This window comes from Tachyglossus aculeatus, chromosome 2, assembly GCF_015852505.1.
Source record: "Tachyglossus aculeatus isolate mTacAcu1 chromosome 2, mTacAcu1.pri, whole genome shotgun sequence".
NCBI classification, from domain to species: domain Eukaryota; kingdom Metazoa; phylum Chordata; class Mammalia; order Monotremata; family Tachyglossidae; genus Tachyglossus; species Tachyglossus aculeatus.
Window position 1 is genome coordinate 81,001,575 of NC_052067.1, and position 20,983 is coordinate 81,022,557.

Sequence of the window (20,983 nt, forward strand, 5' to 3'; positions counted from 1 at the left end):
GGCCTGGGCAATGCTCATGCTGGTGGCAGCATCCAAAAGTTTCCCTTGCTGCCACTCCACTGTCAACTCTGGTGCCAGGCCAGTCGGGTGGATACCTCCGGGCTTTATTTTCTGAAAAAGGGTAGAAAGCCCCAGCTTTCGTGGGAAAAAAATGATTAAATCCTGAACTCAACACCCTTATTTCTAAAATAAAATTACTTTTTTCTTAACGGTGTTTAAGGGCCTACTATGTGCTAAGAATTGTATTAAGCACCGATGTTGACACAGGATTATCATCATCATCAATCGTATTTATTGAGCACTTACTGTGTGCAGAGCACTGTACTAAGTGCTTGGGAAGTACAAGTTGGCAACATATAGAGACAGTCCCTACCCAACAGTGGGCTCAAAGTCTAAAAGAGTGGGCTCACAGTCTAAAAGTCTACTAATTTATCGGGTTCGACAAAGTCCTTATCCCACATAGGGCTCACAATCTTAATCTTCTAGACTGTGAGCTTCTAGACTGTGAGCCCGTTGTTGGGTAGGGACTGTCTCTATATGTCACCGACTTGTACTTCCCAAGCGCTTAGGACAGTGCTCTGCACACAGTAAGGGCTCAATAAATATGATTGAATGAATGAATGAAAGATGAGGTCACAGAAGCACAGAGAAGTTAAGTGATTGCCCAAGGTCACCCAACAAATAAGGGGTGGGGTCAGGATTAGAACCCAGGACCTCTGACTCTCTGGCCCCTTCCTTCCTCTCCCCCTCGTCCCCCTCTCCATCCCCCCCATCTTACCTCCTTCCCTTCCCCACAGCACCTGTATATATGTATATATGTTTGTACATATTTATTACTCTATTTATTTATTTTACTTGTACATATCTATCCTATTTATTTTATTTTGTTAGTATGTTTGGTTTTGTTCTCTGTCTCCCCCTCTAAGACTGTGAGCCCACTGTTGGGTAGGGACCGTCTCTATATGTTGCCAATTTGTACTTCCCAAGCGCTTAGTACAGTGCTCTGCACATAGTAAGCGCTCAATAAATAAGATTGATGATGATGATGATGATGGCCCGTGCTCCTTCCACTAGGCAATCCTGCTTCATTCATTAACATAGACTGAAAAGTTATACTGGTCAATATTCAAATTAACTTTTAACTGCTTTAACCTGGAAAATAATCCGTTACATTTGTGTGGCTATGGATTACCAAAGTCATTTTAAGGGTAGGAGGGACCTAGCAGAAGCCTAAAAGGGAAACACAAACCAGGAGCAGAGCTTGATTGGGCTGAAGTCCAGGTTTCAGTGGTGCACATCAAGTTTGTTCCATTCAATTGTATTTATTGAGTGCTTACTGTGTGCAAAGCACTGTACTAAGTGCTTGGGGCCTCACTCTCATTTCTTGACAGTGACAATGACACTTGGAGGCGGTGTGGCCTAGTGGAAAGAGCATGACACAAGACTGCCAGTCAGGAGACTAGGGTTTGAGTCAAACCCCAGCGTGGCCATTGGTCTACTTGGGCAAGTCACTTTATCACTGTGGCCTCAGTTTCCCCATCTGAAAGATGGGAATAAAATAGATTTTTGAGCTCCGGGTGGGCCAGGGACTGTGTCCAATCTCATAACCTTGTACCTACCCCGACTCTTAGCACTTAATAAGCAATTAAGAAATGCCATAATTATTGTAGTCAAAAACAAGAAAAGTGTCTCCAGCCTGAAAATTCATGTTGCCTAAATTAGGCCTTAGGCCCGAGGCAGTGTGTTATCCACAGTAATCAGGAATGAAATGCTGCCGATAATGGCATTGATCAAGGAAATTAATGTAATGAGTGGCTATTACTCAAAGTTTCAGGTGCCAATTTCTAAGACTATTGCTTCCATATTCTTTAAGGATTTTCAAAGTGGTGGGGATGGAGATGTTCCAAAGATTTTAAACAAGGACATACCATAGCTGCTTTCCCAAGCTATTCATTCATTCAATCGTATTTATTGAGCGCTTACTGTGTGCAGAGCACTGTACTAAGGGCTTGGGAAGGTTATTTCACCTCCTTGTCATTAGGTCTACCTGCCCTTGCCCAAACTACTTTCCTTAGACTTTAGTTTTGTTACATGTAAATTGAGGTCAACAAATGAACAGACAATGACTGGTATGTAGAAATGATTTAGGGGATTCCTTGAATCTGAGACCTAAGATGAACACGGATATGTTTTTCTTTCGGTGGTGCCCAGCTAACGAGAATACTTTTTAAATCTCTGTGGCCCAGATATTAGACTAGTTTACAGACAGACCTTGAGGTATCAGGATTTTCATTTTCCGTTGTCTTTTAAGAGATTGAATGCAGCCTTACACGTGGGTGCTATTTTTTTGTTTGTTGGCTCTGCCTTGGGCTTTGTTTGCCGTTGGTGTGACCCTGTGACCGTTTGACCAGCTTCTCCTGCCCCGGCTCCAGTCCCAGCGGGGTCAACATCCTCCCCTACTTCCATCAAAACCTCGGCAGGGACCACTGATGCGGAAGAGGCCACCCGAATTTTGGCCGAGAATAGGCGGCTGGCTCGGGAGCAGCGAGAGAGAGAGGAACGGGAAAGAAAGGAGAAAGAAGACCTTGAGAGGTAAGAGGGGTGGGGAGAGGAGTGTGCCCACAGGTCTAAGTGGGGAGATGTAGTACAAAGTTAAATTGAGGGGTGCGTTTGGACGACTTTTGGTCTTGGTCTGTTGAAGACCTAGAGGCGATTCAAAGGATGAAAAGAGCCTTCAAGAGTATTCCTCAGCTGAGTCAATCTGTTCACTCAGCGCCTCTCAAAATAGGTTCTCACCCGACCACTCTTCCTTCCAGACAATCCTCCACTCAAACTTTGACATTTGTATATATGTTTGTACATATTTATTACTCTATTTATTTATCTATTTATTTTACTTGTATATATCTATTCTATTTATTTTATTTTGTTAGTATGTTTGGTTTTGTTCTCTGTCTCCCCCTTTTAGACTGTGAGCCCACTATTGGGTAGGGGCTGTCTCTATTTGTTGCCAAATTGTACTTCCCAAGCGCTTAGTACAGTGCTCTGCACACAGTAAGCGCTCAATAAATACGATTGATGATGACCCAGCGAGGTGAGGTAATCAAGATGCCAACTCACGCATTTCCCATCAGCTGTGGACATATTCATCACCATTTTGCTCAGAGTATCCAAGCTTTCCGATGAGCAACTGGAGAATCAGCATCATCTGGTGGAAAGAGCACATCCCTGGATGTCAGGGGATATGGGTTCTAATGCTGGCTCTGCCGCTTGACAGCTGTGTGACCTTGGGCAAGTCACTTAATTTCTCCCTGCTTTAGTTTTTCCATCTGTAAAATGTGTATTAAACTCTGAGCCCCATGTGGAACTGGAACTGTGTCCAAACTATCTTTTATCTGTCCCAGGGCTTCATATAGTATTTGGTACATAGTAAATGCTTAACAGATACCGCAATTATTATTGTTATTATTAGCAACAGAGGCCGTAGGGCTTCAACCGTAGAGGTTTATTTACAGCTCTCGGCCTTTTGAGTCTCCTCCCACAGGACACCAAGGTGGGAGGCTGAACTTAGTCCATCTAGCAGGTCATCCGATGTGATCCCAAAACGGGGAATGTTGAAGTGGCAGACCCCTCCTCCCAACCTTTCTCTCCCGGCCCAGGGTCTTGTGCTCTGCCCGACTTTACTCTCCCCAGTCCAGCTTCCCTGAAACCACCTCCTGCGTATCACCATCCTAGGCGAAAGAAGGAAGAATTGGCCCAGAAGCTGGCGGAGGAGAGGGCTCGCCGAGAGGAGGAATCCCGCCGGCTGGAGACCGAACGGAAGGAAAGAGAGCAACAGCAGGCCCGGGAAAAGGAAGAGCAGCTGCGTCAGCAAGCGGAAGAGAGAGAACAGAGGGAGAGGGAAGAGTTGGAACGAATTCAGAAGCAGGTTAGTACCCCAGCCCTTCCCCAAGCCATCAAACCGTATGGCTGGAAGGGAACCGAACAACAGGTCATGATGGAAGAAGATTCCCTTTACTACCAGTGCGACCTGTGTGGGCAGAAGAGCTGGCAAAAAGTAAAATTCATATTCGGACTTATAATTTCTTAGACTCTGAGCCCCATGTGGGATGGTGACTGTATATTGTGTATCTTTTATCTACTCTGGCACTTAGTACTGTGCTTGGCACATAGTAAGCACTCATTATGTTGCTATTAATTAAGCTTACATGCAAGGTAATGCCACCATTTGTTCAATTCTTCACTCCTGTACATTGTCTCTGGGGAGAGTCAGCCACTTAAGAATCAGGATGATGTATGTGATGCTTAATCCACCTCTTCCTCCTCTCCCTTCCTCAACCTTAGAGAAACATGAGCTCTAGCTCAATGAGTGTCTGTCAGTCCAAGGAATGAATGAGTGCCTTGTGTGGAGATCACTGTAGCAGACACTTGGGAGAATACAATGGATTAGTAGGCATGATCATTGACCTAGGGGTGCTAACAATCTAGCAGGGTAATTAGATTCTAAAATGATTATTAGTTGGACAAGAGGTTACATGCACGCATTAGTGCTTAAATAACAAGATAAACACAGTTGTGAGCTAAGTTGGGAAGCAACGTGGCTCAATGGAAAGAACACGGGCTTTGGAGTCAGGGGTCATGCGTTCAAATCCCGGCTCCACCAGTTGTCAGCTGTGTGACTTTAGGCAAGTCACTTAACTTCTCTGTGCCTGTTACCTCATCTGTAAAATGGGGATGAAGACTGTGAGCCCCCCGTGGGACAACCTGATTACCTTGTAACCTCCCCAGCGCTTAGCACTGTGCTTTGCATGTAGTAAGCATTTAATAAATGCCATCATCATCATTATTATTATTATTATTATTAAGTGTTTAGTTGTCATAGAGCTACTGAATAAAAAGTAGAGTATGTGTGTGGTGGGGAGGGGGGGGATAAAAGCAGAAAAAATAATTGGGGAAGACCCCCTGAGAGAGATGAGTTCATTTGGGCTTTGAAGATGGGGAAAGTGGTGGGCTGTGGATTTGAAGAAAGACAGAGTTCCAAGCCAGACAGAAGGATTATGAGCAACAGGAGTTGGAAACTGAAAAAATAAGAACGAGGAACAGCACGTAGGTTAGCTAAGAGGAACAAAGAGTGTGAGCTGAGGGGTAGTAGGAAAAGAGTGGATAAGGAGGAGGGAGACAGCTGATGGCCCAAAGCTGAGTTTTTGCTTGATGTTGAGGTTTTCGAAGAGTGGGCAAGCATGTGTGGAATGACGTTGTAGAAAAATAGCCAAAAGTGGAGTGAAGTATGGACTGGAGAATGGGGAAACTGGAGGGAAAGACCAAAAAGGAGACTGATTTAGTAGTCCAACAGAGATATGACAAACACATGAACCACTGTAGTAGGAATTTGAATGGAGAGTTAGTGGCAAATCCTGAAAATGTTCTGGAGGAAAAACCAGCAGGATTTGGAAGTGAGGGAGAAGTCAAGGCTAACGCCAAGGTTGAGGACTTGAGAGGCAGGGAGGATAGTTAGTGTTAACAAAAGTGTTGGTGTTTGCAGCTGTAGGAGGGAAAGTTAAGTGGAGGAGATATTCAATAGGGAAAATGAGGGGTTTAGTTTGGGACACATTGAATTTGAGCTGCTAGGGGAACATTCATTTGTTCATTCAATCGCATTTATTGAGCACTTACTGTGTGCAGAGCACTGTACTAAGCACTTGGGAAGTACAAGTTGGCAACATATAGCGACGGTCCCTACCCAACAGTGGGCTCACAGTCTAGACATCCAAGTGGAGATGTTCTGGAGATGGTAGAAAGTCTGAGATTGCAGAAAAGGAGAAAAGATAAGTTAGCAAGGTAGTTTTGGGAGTCATCAGATAGAACTGGGTAGTTGAAGCCTAAGAATCAGGGAAGGAACAACAAAAGAAAACAGGTTATTAGTTATTCTCCCCTGCCAAAAAACAAGGAAGCCCTACCCCACTTTGTGTTTTTTGGATGGATGGTGGCGTGGAACAACCCCTAGGTTTGTTGCAGGATGAATTTCCTGGATATGTGTTGAATACCGCCATCAGTGATAAGGAAATATGAGGGGGGATGCTGCACTGAAGCATTTTTTTTTGTCTGTTGAGCTGCCCTTGACACAAGTCTGAAATCATGTTCCTTTTGAAAACTGGAGGAAACATCCCCTACAATTGTCTGTACTAAACATATCCCATTCTGTATCCTTTAGAGGGAGGAAGAAGCTCGCGTGCGTGAAGAAGCGGAAAAAATTAGGCAAGAACGTGAAAAGCACTTCCAGAGAGAAGAACAGGAACGCCTAGAAAGGAAGAAGGTAACTGTGCTGGGTAGAGCTTGTGCGTCCCTTGTTCCAGTTTCTGAATTCATAGGATCCTCAGATTGGAAGAAATCCCAAGAGGTTAACTTGTACTTCCCTCTGCACATATCCCAAGCTAATGGATTTGGTCAGCCAACTTGTGCCTTACCTTATAATAATAACAGTAATGGCATTTATTAAGCACTTACTATGTGCAAAGCACAGTTCTAAGTGCTGGGGAGGTTACAAGGTGATCAGGTTGTCCCACAAGGGACTCACAGCCTTAATCCCCATTTTACAGATTACATAAACTGAGGCACAGAGAAGTTAAGTGACTGCCCAAAGTCTCACAGCTGACAATTGGCAGAACTGAGATTTTCAAAACCATGACCTCTGACTCCAAAGTCTGTGCTCTTTCCACTGAGCTTACTTACTTTCTCATGCTGCAACCTCGACCCTATCATCTTATTCTTTCTATAGAGGCAGGGAAGACAGACTGGCCAACATCTTTGTGTAATGGCCCTTTACTGACTTGAAAACCATTACTAGGTTGCCTCTTTTGCCTTCTTTCCTCCAGGCCACATAATCCTTTAAATTTTCTTCTTATTTTCCAACACTCTAATTAACTTTATGACTCTTCTCTGAATCCTTCCCAGCTTAAGCAGAGGGGACCAGGAGTCAAGAACAGAACTCCTGTGTTGATGAAATTCACTCTGTGAACCTCCACTCTGAGTGCCCGGGTTATTTTCAACAAGCGGCTTTGAGAGGTTTTTGAGACTCAAGGATTTGTGTTATCTATAAATGGACTGGAAACATAACAAAAACTGACCATTTTGTCCAACTCTGCTTTCCTTGTAGCGACTTGAGGAGATTATGAAAAGAACGAGGCGAACCGAAGCAGCGGATAAGGTATTGACGGCATCCCCTCCAAAGAGTGGCCTGATTCTTCTTGTGATTTCAGTTATTCTTTTCATTTACTAAAAGCAACCTCTTTTTTGTAGAAAGTGAATGAGCAGAGAAATGGAGATATTTCGAAGGGAAATATTCCTGGAGGAACAGGTATTGTTATGCCATACTGTAGACACAAAACAGCCAGTTCTGTGCTTTGAGGGGTTGAGTTCTTGTACATCCCTGAGTTTTGGGTTTTTTTTTTTGGGGGGGGGTTTAATAGTATTTATGTGCCAGGCATTGTTCTAAGTGCTGGGGTACACACAAGCTATTCAGTTTGGACACAGTCCATGTCCCACATGAGGCTCACAGTCTTAATCCCCATTGTGCAGATGAAGAAACTGAGGCTGAGAGAAGTTAAGTGACTTGTCCAAGTTCTCACAGCAGACGAGTGTCAGAGTCAGGATTGGAACCCAGGTCCTTCTGACTCCCGGTCCCATGCTCTATCCACTAGGCTGTGGGGCTTTTCCAAGTTAAGGAAAACTCACATTGTGGTACTGCCATATGCATGAACTTTCTGACGTGGTATTATGCCATGTCCAGACAGACTCCCTTTGTCAGAAAACCTTGCCAAAATTCTGCTTTTACATCCCAGGTAAAACCCTGGGATTGGATATTATCCTCAACAGTCGCACTCCTCTCATTCAGAGCAGAATCGGCTTTCTTTATTCATTAACAAATTAAAAATTGCTTCTTCCCTGTGTTTAATATGTGTTTTTGTTATATTCCTCTAGAATATAAGGTCCTTGTGGACAGGGATTAGGCCTACATCCCTAATGTATTAAACTCTCCCAATCAGTACAGTGTTATGCATACACAGTAGACATTGAATAAACAAACACCACTGACCACCTGAAGCTGGTGTTTAAAAAGCTTTCAAGTTGACAATAAATTGGATTTGTGTTTAATGTTTCTTTCATTTACAACAGGGCAAAGTAAAAAGAAGTTATCAGCAAATAGTAAACAAGAAACTCAAGCAAGAAATAAACCCTGCTTAATGGGCAGCTTATTAAATGCAGGGCTTTGAGCGACTGCCTGAAATTAGAGTCAATCCGTGGCTGGAATTTTTGAGCAGAAGTTGAGCTGTGATAGCATTTCCCATCAGGGTAGTAGGCTTCATGTAGAAGACTGTCCCATCTTTCCTGAATGTGAAGTTCTGACAATGGCATTTTCCTGCAGCTCAAAACCAATATATTTCATCCTGACACTTTTTTCTAATGATTTTAGGGTCAGGAGAATCTTTGGCTCTGTTTTGGGCTCTGTTTCTCATTGCTTTAACACTAAAAGTGGAAATTTAGATTGTAAATATGAGCCCAGCTTTACTGGCGTCTCTAATGAAGTCACTATCAACTGTGGTACCCTGGTTTTGGCATTAGGTGCAGTTATCTCCATTTGGGTGAAGAGCCGATTAAATAATAATGATAATAATGATGGTATTTAAGCACTTACTATGTGCAAAGCACTGTTCTAAGGGCTGGTTAAATGTACCTGGAGGTATGTTGAATGGAGGCATGAATATATTGATGCTGTACAGTTGCTCTGAATCACAAGTTTATTATCTCCCTGGAAACCTGTAGGGCTATCTCCACCTCCATGTGGAACAGACTCTCCAAAGAATGAAGAGTCAGGAACGAGCCCTCAAATGGCTATTGCTCATCAGCTGACAGGATCCAAGGATGGGTGAGTAGAGGAATTGGAACCCTTGAGACCTATTCACATCTAGTTTGTCACAGGAGACTAGGTTCTCTCTCGACGTATGAAACTTCAAAGAGAACCTAGGGGAAAGCAGCACGCAGTAGTGGAAAGTGCACAGGCCTGAAAGTGAGAGGGTCTGTGTTCTAATCCCACCTCCACCACTAGTGTGCTGTGTGACCTTGGGCACGTACGGAAGTACTCGGTGCCTCAGTTTCCTCATCTATAAAATGGGGATCCAGTACCTATTCTCCCTCCTACTTAGCCTGTAAGCCCCCTATGGGACCTAATTATCTTGTATCTACCCCAGTACTTAATGCGGTACTTGGCACATAGTAAGCACTTAACAAATGCCACAATTATTAAGTTATATATTCCTAGTAAAGACTCTACCTCAGTCACTCAATCAGTGGTATTTACTGAGTGCTTAACTATGTACAGAGAGAGTACAGTACAACATCATCAATCATATTTATTGAGTGCTTACTATGTGCAGAGCACTGTTGGTAGATACGTTCCTTGCCTATATGGAGTTTATATTCTAAAGAGGGAGACGGATGTTAAAATGAAGTAATTCATTCAATCATATTTATTGACTGCTTATTGTGTGCAAAGTGCTGTACTAAGTGCTTGGAAGAATACAATATAACAATAACAGACACATTCCCTGCCCATAACAAGCCTAAAATTAATTGAATCTGTTGAGCGCTTACTGTATGCAGAGCACTGTACTAAGCACATGGGAGGGTACAGTATAATGATATGAGAGCTGGTGGACACGTTCTCTGCCCACAATGAGCTTACAGTCTAGAGAAATACTGTCTGAGCATTTGGGAGAATACGTGGCCTAGTGGATACAGACCTCTAGACTGTAAGCTCGTTGTGGGCAGGGAACCTGTCTGCTCACTCTGTTGCTTTGTACGCTCCCAAGTACTTAGTAAAGTGCTCTGCATATACTAAAGCACTAAATAAAAAGCTTGCTATGGGCAGGGAACACGACTACCAACTCTGTTATATTCTACACTCCCAAGTGCTTAGTACAGAGCTCTGAACACAGTAAGTGCTCAATAATGCAGATGATTGTAACTCCATCATCGGAGGATTTGTTAAAGGCCCCCAAGATGCAGCACATCACTGGAATTGTTTGAAGACCTTTAGTCTCTGCCAAATGTGACAGGGAATGTCGACCCCGTAGTTCCTCAGTTCTGGCCCTGCCTGGCCATTGGTTCTTGGATCATTGTTCAGAAAACCATAGCGCGACACTGCAAGCCCCCGTTCTCAACAGCCAGTGCCAGAATTATAGTAGCACTGGAGACTTAAGAATCTTCCATTATTTTCTAAGAGTTTTATATGTTCCTGTTGACAGACATCTGTCTTCCATAATCCAGAAGGAAGCAGGTTTCCTCATACGCCATTCTATCCTGAGATTGGCACTAATTGGAAGATGAATTTTTGTACAGCAATACCTTTCCCTGTCTTGGCAATTATTAGCCTCCTGCAAAGCTGACAAGATTGGCCTCGCTGGGAGAATTATTATTAATGGCGTGGAGCACTCAGTCATGTTGTATAAACTACACAAAACCATTTTATCATTCCCTAAGGCAGCTATTAAGTGCTAATTATATCTCAGCCTTAAATGCACCTTGATTTGGAGACTAAAATGTATGCTTCCTAACTATTACTGTCACCCAGTGTCAGACGCAATACTTATAAGATGTTCAGTGCTGGTGGGAAAGATGAATGATCAAATGTCCCAGGATCAGAAGTATTTCAAGACCCCGGTTCTTACTGAAGACAAAAAGACAGAAATGGAACATATTAGGGAAGTGGGTTGATTTGAATGTGAATGAATAAGTGGGCTAAATTGTCCTTTAATTGAGCCTTAGAACCTACTAAGATATATATATATGTATGTGTGTGTGTGTATATATATATATATATATGCATGTGTGTGTGTATATATATATGTATGTGTGTGTATTATATATGTGTATGTATGTATGTGTATGTATGTGTGTATGTATGTGTGTGTATATATATGTGTGTGTGTATATATGTGCATGTATGTGTATATATATATGTGTATGTATGTGTGTATATGTATATGTGTGTGTATATATGTGTGTATGTGTGTATATATGTGCATGTATGTATGCGTATATATATGTGCATGTATGTATATATGTGTATATGTATGTGTATATGTATGTATGTATGTGTGTATACACATATGTATGTATGTGTGTATACATATATGTATGTATGTGTATATGTGTGTATGTATGTGTGTATATATGTGTATATAAATATATGTATGTGTGTATATATATATATAAATATATGTATGTGTGTGCATATATGTGTATATAAATGTATGCATGTATGTGTGTATATATGAGTATGTACGTATGTGTGTGTGTATATGTATGTATGTGTGTATATATGTATGTGTGTATATATGTATGTGTGTATATATATATGTATGTGTGCATATATATGTATGTGTGTATATATGTGTGTATGTATGTGTGTGTGTGTATGTATGTGTATGTATATATGTGTGTGTATATATATGTATGTATGTGTGTGTATATATATGTGTGTGTATGTATGCATGTGTGTGTGTATATATATGTATGTGTGTGTGTGTATATATGTGTGTGTGTGTGTGTGTGTGTGTGTGTGTGTGTGTGTATATATATATATATATATATATCTAAGAGGATGGTATATATCCCCTTGAGTAAAATGCATTTTATAGTATTGAAATAATTGACTATTCCTCCCCTATGCACTTGAGCATGTGGTAGCAATAGTATTTACTAAGCACTCACTGTGTGGCGAGCACTGTACCAAGCACTGAGCATGACTATATAGAGGGGATGTAGACATTTCTGATCATTCTTCTAATGACTCCTTTGATAGTTCCTCCTCCATATCAAGGCCCCAGTGGCCATCTCTTCTCTCTGGATTTATATCTGACCCCGAGTTTGCTATTTCATTCCAATGGACTTGTTTCCATCTCTATGTTGCACACGCCAAATCAGCCCATCAGTAGTATCTGTTGAGCAGCGTGGCTGAGTGGAAAGAGCACAGGCTTGGGAGTCAGAGGACCTCCGTTCGAATCCCAGCTCCTCCGCTTGTCTGCTGTGTGACCCTGGGCAAGGCACTTCACTTCTCTGTGCCTCAGTTACTTAAGCTGTAAAATGGGGATTAAGACTCTGAGCCCTATATGGGAGTTTACAATCTAAAAGGGCTTAGAACAGTGCTTTGCACATAGTAAGCGCTTAACAAATACCATTAAAAAAGGGAAAACAGACTAATAATAGCTTATAGGTAGGAAACAGAGCTTAAATAGGTGAATAAAATTATATTACTTTTTCTACACTTTTTAATATTTGTCAAGCACTTACTATGTGCCAGGCACTGTACTAAGCGCTGGGTTGGATACAAACAAATCAGGTTGAACACAGTCCATGACCCACATGGGGATCACAGTCTTAATTCCCATTTTACAGATGAAGTAGTGGGCACAGAGAAGTCAAGTGACTTGCCCAAGGTCACACAGCAGACAAGTGACCGAGCCAGGATTAGAAACCAACTCCCCTTACTCCCAGTCCCGTGCTCTTTCTGCTAGCTCATTCTGTTTCACTAGGCCACACTTCACTTCTCTCTAGTCACTCAGTCCTCTGCTTCCACCAACCTTTCTGATCTAATGGCCAAGAGAGCCTGCTATCATGTGATCACTGAGTTTCTTTTTCACTTCCCACGGGCAACATCCCATTTTGTCAACTGCCCAGACTCAGGATCTTGGAGTCTTCTCTGACTCTTCCCGTTCCTCACCTTCAAATATTCACCAAATCCTGCCATTTCATCCACTACCTATCTGCAAAATTCTCCTTTTCCTTCCATTTTCTGTATCTACATCTCTGCTCATCTTTCTGAACTGTCAGTTTCTCTACCCTGGACATCTCCTGTTTATTCTTTTCTCTGCCAAAATGCTGCCACAAATTATTTTCCTTACCAGGCACTTAAACTGCCATGACTCATCCTATCCCGACTGGATTACTGCGTCAGCCTCCTCTCTGATCTCCCATCCTCCTGTCTCTCCCCACTTGAATCTATACTTCACGCTGCTGCCAAATCATCTTTGTGCAGAAATGCTCTGGTCATGTTACTCCCCTCCTCAAAAATCTCCAGTGGCTACCAGTCAACCTATGCATCAGGAAAAGACTCCTCACCCAGCTTCAAGGCTGTCCATCACCTCGCCCCCTCCTACCTCACCTCCCTTCTCTCCTTCTCCAGCCCAGCCCGCACCCTCCACTCCTCTGCCGCTAACCTCCTCACTGGGCCTCGTTCTCACCTATCCCGCTGTCAACTCCCAGCCTACGTCCTTCCCACATATTGTACAACATGTTGTACTCTCCCAAGTGCTTAATACAGTGCTCTGAACACAGTAAGCGCTCAATAAATACAATTCACTGATTGAGAAATATCCTCGGGGTCACATTAATATTAATGTTAACCCCTCTCATTTTCTTTAAACTTCAGCAATACTGAAAACCAGCCAACTGAAAATGGAGTGTCTTCGCAGAATGATACTTTTGAAGAAATGATCGATTTACCCATTGGCTCTAAAGCAAACAGACTGGATGCCACAAACAGCGATGGAAGCCCAGAAATCCCTTTGACTCCAATTTTAGCCTTTGAGGATAAGGGAACTTTAGGGTCATTGCCTCAGGTAGATAGTGTCCAAACACAACAAACTGCAGGTAAGTCTGTCTTGGGCCATTTTACTGCATTATCCATTGTCAGAAGTAGATTTAATGTCCCTGAATGAGTTAGTTCATTTAAAAATCATCACCTTCAGCTTGTGATTGCTTCCACTGACCTGTTTGCCCCACGGGATTACTTTGTAGTGTGCGCCCGGTGTCCCTTCAGGCCACTGGAAAGAGAATGGAGATAACACAGAGTTTTCAGCAAACTGTAGAAATGATTTTTTTTATTGTCATTGTCACTTGTCTGTTGCGTGATCTGGAGCAAGCCAGTTAACTTCTCTGTGCCTCAGTTACAGCATCTGTAAAATGGAGATTGAATCCTCCTTCCTCTGACTGAGAGTCCTAGGTGGGACGGGGACTGTCTCCAACCTGATTATCTTGTATTTACCACAGTGCTTAGAGTAGTGCTTGACACATAGTAAGCGCTTAACAAACACCATAAATACATGTATGTGTGTGTACACATACACCATAGACACCATTAATATATACATTATATGCAATTAATATATACAATATATGGGTTTATATATCATGCACATGCACCATATATCATTATACATATATTCATATATTAAACATATCCATCATTAATATATACAATATATGGGTTCCAAGACCATATACATTAAGTTCAACACCCTCTTCTGCAGTTTGCTTTTAAGCCATCATGAATATCTACCATTCCTTATGTGAAGGAATTCTAAAAGCTCTCTCCTAGAATATCCCACTGGTCCTTTGGAAAGCTAGAGGAGACATCCCAAACTCTTTAGTTATTAATACTAACGGTTGCATTAACATTACTATTCAAACTTTCTTGAGTTTTTATAGGGCTGTTATTTTTCCAAAGCACTTTCAACATGAGTGATCTTGTGTTGTCACAACATCCCTGTGAAACAGGGAGAAAGAAATGAGAAAACTGAGGCACAAAGAAGTTAAATGACTTGTCCAAGGCCACAAAGCAAAGCCAGGAATGGAGCTGAGACTAAAACTCAACTCCTCCCCAGAAGGCCCATGCTCTCTCCGCTAGACCATAAGGTGGAATAGCACTGTAACTTCTCTGCTTATTCCTTCTCCAGGGAGCACTGCACCAGAATCAGTGTTGCTCACATGTTTATTGAGCACTTACTGTGTGCAGAGCACTGTGCTAAGCGCTTGGGAAGTACAAGTTGGCAACATATAGAGATGGTCCCTACCCAACAGTGGGCTCACAGTATAGAAGGGGGAGACAGAGAACAAAACAAAACATATTAACAAAATAAAATAGAATAGATATGTACAAGTAAATAATAATAGAGTAATAAATAATATAAATAAATAAATAATAAGTGATAGAGTAATAAATACGTACAAACATATATACATATATACAGGTGCTGTGGGGAAGGGAAGGAGGTAAGGCGGGGGGATGGAGAGGAGGAGGAGGGGGACACCCACCCACCGTGGAAAAAAAAAAATAGAGATTGTGAGACACAGGAAGACAGCCAGCCAGAGAGATAGCATGGGTGATCCTGGGGTTTCTGCTGATTTTTCCTATTAGACAGATTTTTTTAAAAGGGCTTGAGAGCCACTGATCTAATCCATCTCAGGGCATCCTCCAGGGAAAGGGATAACATGATCTTGGAAAGGGAGTCCAGGGCCTATCAACAACTGGTGGCACTGGGGTTCCCAGTTATCGTTCCTGGGGAACACCACCAAGGGGTCACATGTGGGTCAGATGGATTGGGAACTGGAAAATCGAGGCCACAGGTTGAATCAGTCAACTGATGGTATTTATTGAGCACTTATTACATGCAGAACACTGTACTAAACACAGAGTACAATACAACAGAATTATCAGACACATTCCCTACCTGTAACAAGCTTTAAGTCTAAAGGTGGATGTTGTTTCCCTGCTGTCAGTCTAGAGCCTTTGAAAATCAGTATCGGTGAAGGGACAGATGGCGTGAAAGTATGAGCTCTTAAAATCAACGTTTGAGTGAATGCCGCAATAATCTATTCCCTCTCTTCTTTGTTTCCTAATCTAGAAGTTATCTGACCATTTCTTCTGGTGAACCAAAGGTGAAATTTAGACCGACATCTACAGTTGATGGATTCCTTCCCCACTATGAAGGAGTAGTTTCCCCCACCTCCAGTTTTCTAAAAAAATTCTCAAATGTCTTTTTTGAAAAGACTTTATTAAAACCAGCTGCAGAAATATTAGGGAATAGACTGGATTCCTTTTATAGTAGTTTTCACCTGTAGAAAAGAATTCATGCTTCATCTGTGCTGCTTTAAAATGGTTTTTTCTAATGGGCTCCTCCTTAGCAAATCAATATTTTCTGCATTCTTAACAATTGAAAGGCACTAGGTTTTGAAAAGAAATGGGCAATTAGGGGGTTTAAAAAAGTGATTTTTTTTAAGATGTGTATTTTGCTTTTAAAAGCTATAATGTAAAATTGGCAAAAGAAAAAAAAAACTTACCTTTTACACACCTAATACTTGAAAAACTATATACCTCATCACCCTATAGGTAGGGCTATTTGAGGTGTTTCTTTTGAGCCTACTGGTTTATATATTATTGCAAATAACCTTATTTATACAACCAAATAAACTGGCTTCTGTATCAGGGTCTCAAAAACATAACTCCTACTTGGACATTCTGTAAATTCAAACATCATTGTTTTCTTCTTGCATCTTTAAAAAAAACAAACAAACAAAGGAAAGGTTGGAAGATGTGAAAAGTGAAAAGCATTATTTTTTCATGAAGAGAGAAAATAAATCCTGTGAAGTTCTCTTACAGTGTATTTATGAAGTTTGTCTCTTTAAGGAAAGGGAATTCAATAAAATAAGAAAACCATGGAAAACGGCATTGAAAATTTGACTTATTGGGTTGGTTCTCAGAGTACCGTAAGAGACCTTTGACAACATCAAGTTCTCTAAGTCCTGTAAATTGCTGCTGTCCTCAGTGACAAAGGAGTTGTCTCTTGCCTTATTGGATCATGAAGCTACATGGGGGAAATCCGGTTTTGAGTTTTCTTTCAGAATAAAAGAAGAACTTGGTTTTGCTCGTTTCAGAGCAGATGGAATGTTTTCTGTGTTTATTGTGCAGTTCTCAGATGAGGTATGCTTGTAGTAGAGGCTACTGGCTTGACTTTCTGCCACTTGTTCTTTTTTTTAATCCAGTTTTCATTCCACACACTTCACTTTTGCTGCTACTGAGCATGACTGTAAAGTAAGACACTGCACTTTTTTCCTTTATAGACAATGCTCTTAACAGTGAAAATAAACTACTGATTTTGTTGTGTCTGAAATGCCACTAATAAACAACTTTGCAGAAAGTCTAGCAAAGGCACTCTGAGGGAAAGAATGACTTTTATATGAAGAATATTTGAAACTTTGACTATCAAATGCTACAGGGTGTGTATTTTGCATTAAGGGGATTGGTTAATTACTGAAATTCAGCAAGGAATATTTCATCTATTAGAAATGAAAAAAATTCAGTGTGTCATAATGGTATTTGTTAATCTGGTGTATTTTAGAAATAGCTGTGGAACAGTAAGAATGATTTGGGTTCTTTTTTCCTGGTTTCTTTTAAAGTTGTCCATGTACATAGATGTCTTATTAAAAAAAAATCTGATCTAAATATGTCTTTTTCTTTAAATTGTCAGAACACGGGGTTCAAAATAAAGTGTGTTTGAAGTATTTTTTACTTCTGGGTGTTTTGTTGCCACAGTGCTCTGTAGAGTTTGGTGACTCTTGAAAGTTTTTTCAGACTGCTTAACTTGAATGTTATGAAATTTTGCAACTTCCCCATAGATCAAACCAATCACAAATAATAGGATAAGGTTATTTATAACCTAGCAGTTTTGACCGCCTTTCCTAAGTATTTTTTCCTTGATACTTTGGGATATTGGAGTAAAAATTGGTGGTCAAAGCTCTTTAGCTGCATTAGCTGTAAATATAAACTGAAAGGTTTTTTTGAGGAATCCAGCTAAAATTGGTTATACTCTCCTCTACACTCCCCTAAAAAGGCATTGATAAACTGATTCTAAACTTTAACACTGATCTTGAAAGTTTTTCAGCACATTCCCTTCCTGACCTCAAGTCCAAAATAGGGAGGGAGGAAGGGAGAGAGAGAGAGAGATTGAGATTGATTCACACCCACCTACCCCCAACTTTGAGAGTAAGACTCTGGGAATTAACTCTATCATCCCATTAGTCAGAGCACCAAGCCAATGAATTCCAGATTTTAAAACATTAAATTGAACATCTCTTAGCCATTTCTCTCTCCCATCCCCTCATCCCTGGCAGGAGAGCCCACTCTGACTCATTTTGGGTTCTGCCTAAAAGATGTGTCGGGCACTGTATTAAGCACAGGGGTAGATATAAGTTAAACAGGTTGGACACAGACCTTGTCCCACACAGGGCTCACAGTCTTAATCCCCATTTTACAGATGAGGGAACTGAAGCACAGAGAAGTTAAGTGACTTTGCCCAAGGTCACACAGCAGACAAGTGGCGGAGCCAGGAGTAGACCCCAGCTCCTTCTGATTCCAAGGCCTGTACTCTATCCACTAGCCACGCTGCTTCAAAAATCTTTCCTTGTGCTAATTATTTCGTAATGTTCTCTCCCAAGCACTTAGTACTAAGTGCAGTGCTCTGCCCATTGTAAGTCCTCAATAAATACAATTGATTGATTCCTTCTAGATTGGAAGCTCCTTTTGGGCAGGGAATGTGTCTACCAACTGTTATATTTGCACCCTTTCTAATGCATAGTACAGTGCCTGTCACACGGCAGGGTCCTCAATAAACACCATTGATTTTAGGGCAACGATAAAATAGTTGAGTGACCAGGTTTTGCAATCATAAAGTAAACATTTACCACACGGTTTCTCAGATCATGATATTCCATCCTTTGTTTTTCAGCAGATGGCCTAAGGGGCTAGGACTGATGATCATAGCTACTCATAAATCTCATTTCTCATTGGTTCCACACTATTTGTTCCAAGCTCTTGGGGAGGGAAAATGATGAATACGTCCATCTGTGTGTGATTTACAGGCTGCCGCTACCTTGGAAACATTCTCCTATTTCTACTGTTTGTGAGGGTGAATTGTCCTTGTTTAATTTAAACTGATGAGTCATCATCTAGTTTTGGATGGAATTAAATTCAGGGTATATTCTGTCTCATCCCCCTGCCATTTGCCTACAGCTAGCGTTCCCAATCATTTGACTGAGATATGTACCTGATTTCTGGTCTAGAGAGGATTTGGACAAGTACATTTTAGTTACTTTGATAAACTAATGGGTTCTAAATGAAAAGGTTAACCAGTCCCATTAGCCATGTTCTAAAACAGGGATGACTTCCTGTAAAAATCTCCCAATAAGGAAACTTGTGTTGACTTGTGTGTGGAGTGAGACCTATTTGAAAATGCTCAGAACTTGGAGTCAGGTCCTTCTGACTCTCGGGACTGTGTTCTAGCCCTAGGCCATGCTGTTTTCCTGGACTGTGAGCTCCCTGTTGGGTAGGGACTATGCCTGACCTGATTATTTTGTATCTCCCCCAGTGCTTGGTACAATTCTTGGCACCAAGTGAGTACTTAGCAAATACTGGAATTTTTTTAATGGCATTTGTTAAGTGCTTACTATGTTCTAGGCACTGTAATAATATTAATAATGATGCCATTTATTAAGTGCTTACTATGTGCGAAGCACTGTTCTAAGCGCTGGGGAGGATCCAAGGTTATCAGCTTGTCCCAAGTGGGGCTCACAGTCTTAATCCCCATTTTACAGATGAAGTAACTGAGGCACAGAGAAGTCAAGTGACTTGCCCAAGGTCACACAGCTGACAAGTGGCGGAGCTGGGATTAGAACCCATTACCTCTGACTCCCAAGCCCGGGATCTTTCCACTGATCCATGCTGCTTCTCAGCACTGTACTTGTGGGGTAGTTACAAGCTAATCAGCTTGGACACAGTCCACGTTCCACATGGGGTTCATCAATCAATCAATCATATTTATTGAGCGCTTACTGTGTGCAGAGCACTGTACTAAGCGCTTGGGAAGTACAAGTTGGCAACATAGACAGACGGTCCCTACCCAACAGTGGGTTCATAGTATTCATCCCCATTTTACAGATGAGGTAAGTGATTCATCCAAGGTCATACAGCAGAGAAGGGGCAGAGTCATATTCAATCCTTGGTCCTTCCTAAAGCTTTCTCCATAATATTTCCCAGATTCACTCCTGCCTCTCCATCCAACAGCCTTCACCCAAGTTCAAGTTCTCCCAATAACACAGGTAAGACTACTAGTACTACTTCGATAGTATTTAAGTACTTACTATGTGCCAAGGACTGTACTAAACATTGGGGTAGATATGAAATAATCAGGTCCCACGTGGGACCCACAGGGCTGCAAGCTTTAGCACTTGATTGAATGTGAGAACTGAATAGCAGTGAGTAATAATAATGATGGCATTTGTTAAGCATTTACTATGTGCAAAGTACTGTTCCAAGCACTGGGGAGGTTACAAGGTGATCAGGTTGTCCCACGTGGGGCTCACAGTCTTAATCCCCATTTTACAGATGAGGTAACTGAGGCACAGAGAAGTTAAGTGACTTGCCCAAAGTCACACAGCTGACAGTGGGGTAGGGATTCAAACCCATGACCTCTGACTCCCAAGCCCGTGCTCTTTCCACTAAGCCACGCTGCTCAAAGTGTCTGCCGCCAAGGTTATGGAGGTAGGGGCACAAGAAAATAGGAAACTAGTGTTTTATGTTGCTCTATTTGTTTTAACGTTTGGCTTGAGCGTTGCTTTATGAAAATGAAACCGAGAGAACTCCAACGCAAGACGAGGGGTGTTTAATTCTGTGGACGGTTCAGCTAAAGTGTTCTTTTTGTAAAGTGATCTGAAGGAAAGAGATTAAATCAGGGGTTGGTGGCCCTTTTTTTTTTTAGAAATTCATTCATTCAATTGTATTTATTGAGCGCTTACTGTGCTCTGCACACCGTAAGCGCTCAATAAATACGATTGATGATGATGATGCAGAGCACTGTACTAAGCTCTTAGAAAGTACAATTCGACAACAGGGACAATCCCTACCCAACAATGGGAAGAAATGTAGAGAATGGAACAAAACATGTCTCTGAGCTGTTGGTGGGCCCAATCAGACTATTTAAACCCATACGAATTTACATTACTTCATTGTGGAGGTGAATTTAATAATAAAGTGAATATTATCCCCACTGAGGTGGGGACAGGCAGATTGGGGTACATGTCGTCTTCTATGTGG

General features: G+C 41.6%; 1 protein-coding gene across 9 annotated transcripts in view; it reads left to right on the plus strand.

Annotated features, from left to right (window-relative positions):
- The window catches only part of MAP7 (microtubule associated protein 7), a 213,848-nt gene extending 196,451 nt beyond the window's left edge, over window positions 1-17,397 (plus strand). For 8 of the 9 annotated variants that reach the window (XM_038759178.1, XM_038759196.1, XM_038759147.1 and 5 more), the window contains 8 exons: window positions 2,412-2,592; window positions 3,736-3,928; window positions 6,212-6,313; window positions 7,154-7,204; window positions 7,297-7,354; window positions 8,821-8,923; window positions 13,487-13,707; window positions 15,741-17,397. In XM_038759178.1, coding sequence (XP_038615106.1) covers window positions 2,412-2,592; window positions 3,736-3,928; window positions 6,212-6,313; window positions 7,154-7,204; window positions 7,297-7,354; window positions 8,821-8,923; window positions 13,487-13,707; window positions 15,741-15,751 — 920 coding nt within the window. In that variant the 3' untranslated portion in view covers window positions 15,752-17,397. The remainder of the gene's footprint in view (window positions 1-2,411; window positions 2,593-3,735; window positions 3,929-6,211; window positions 6,314-7,153; window positions 7,205-7,296; window positions 7,355-8,820; window positions 8,924-13,486; window positions 13,708-15,740) is intronic. The other variant, XM_038759156.1, reaches the window with a different exon arrangement.
- Window positions 17,398-20,983: the final 3,586 nt, after the last annotated feature.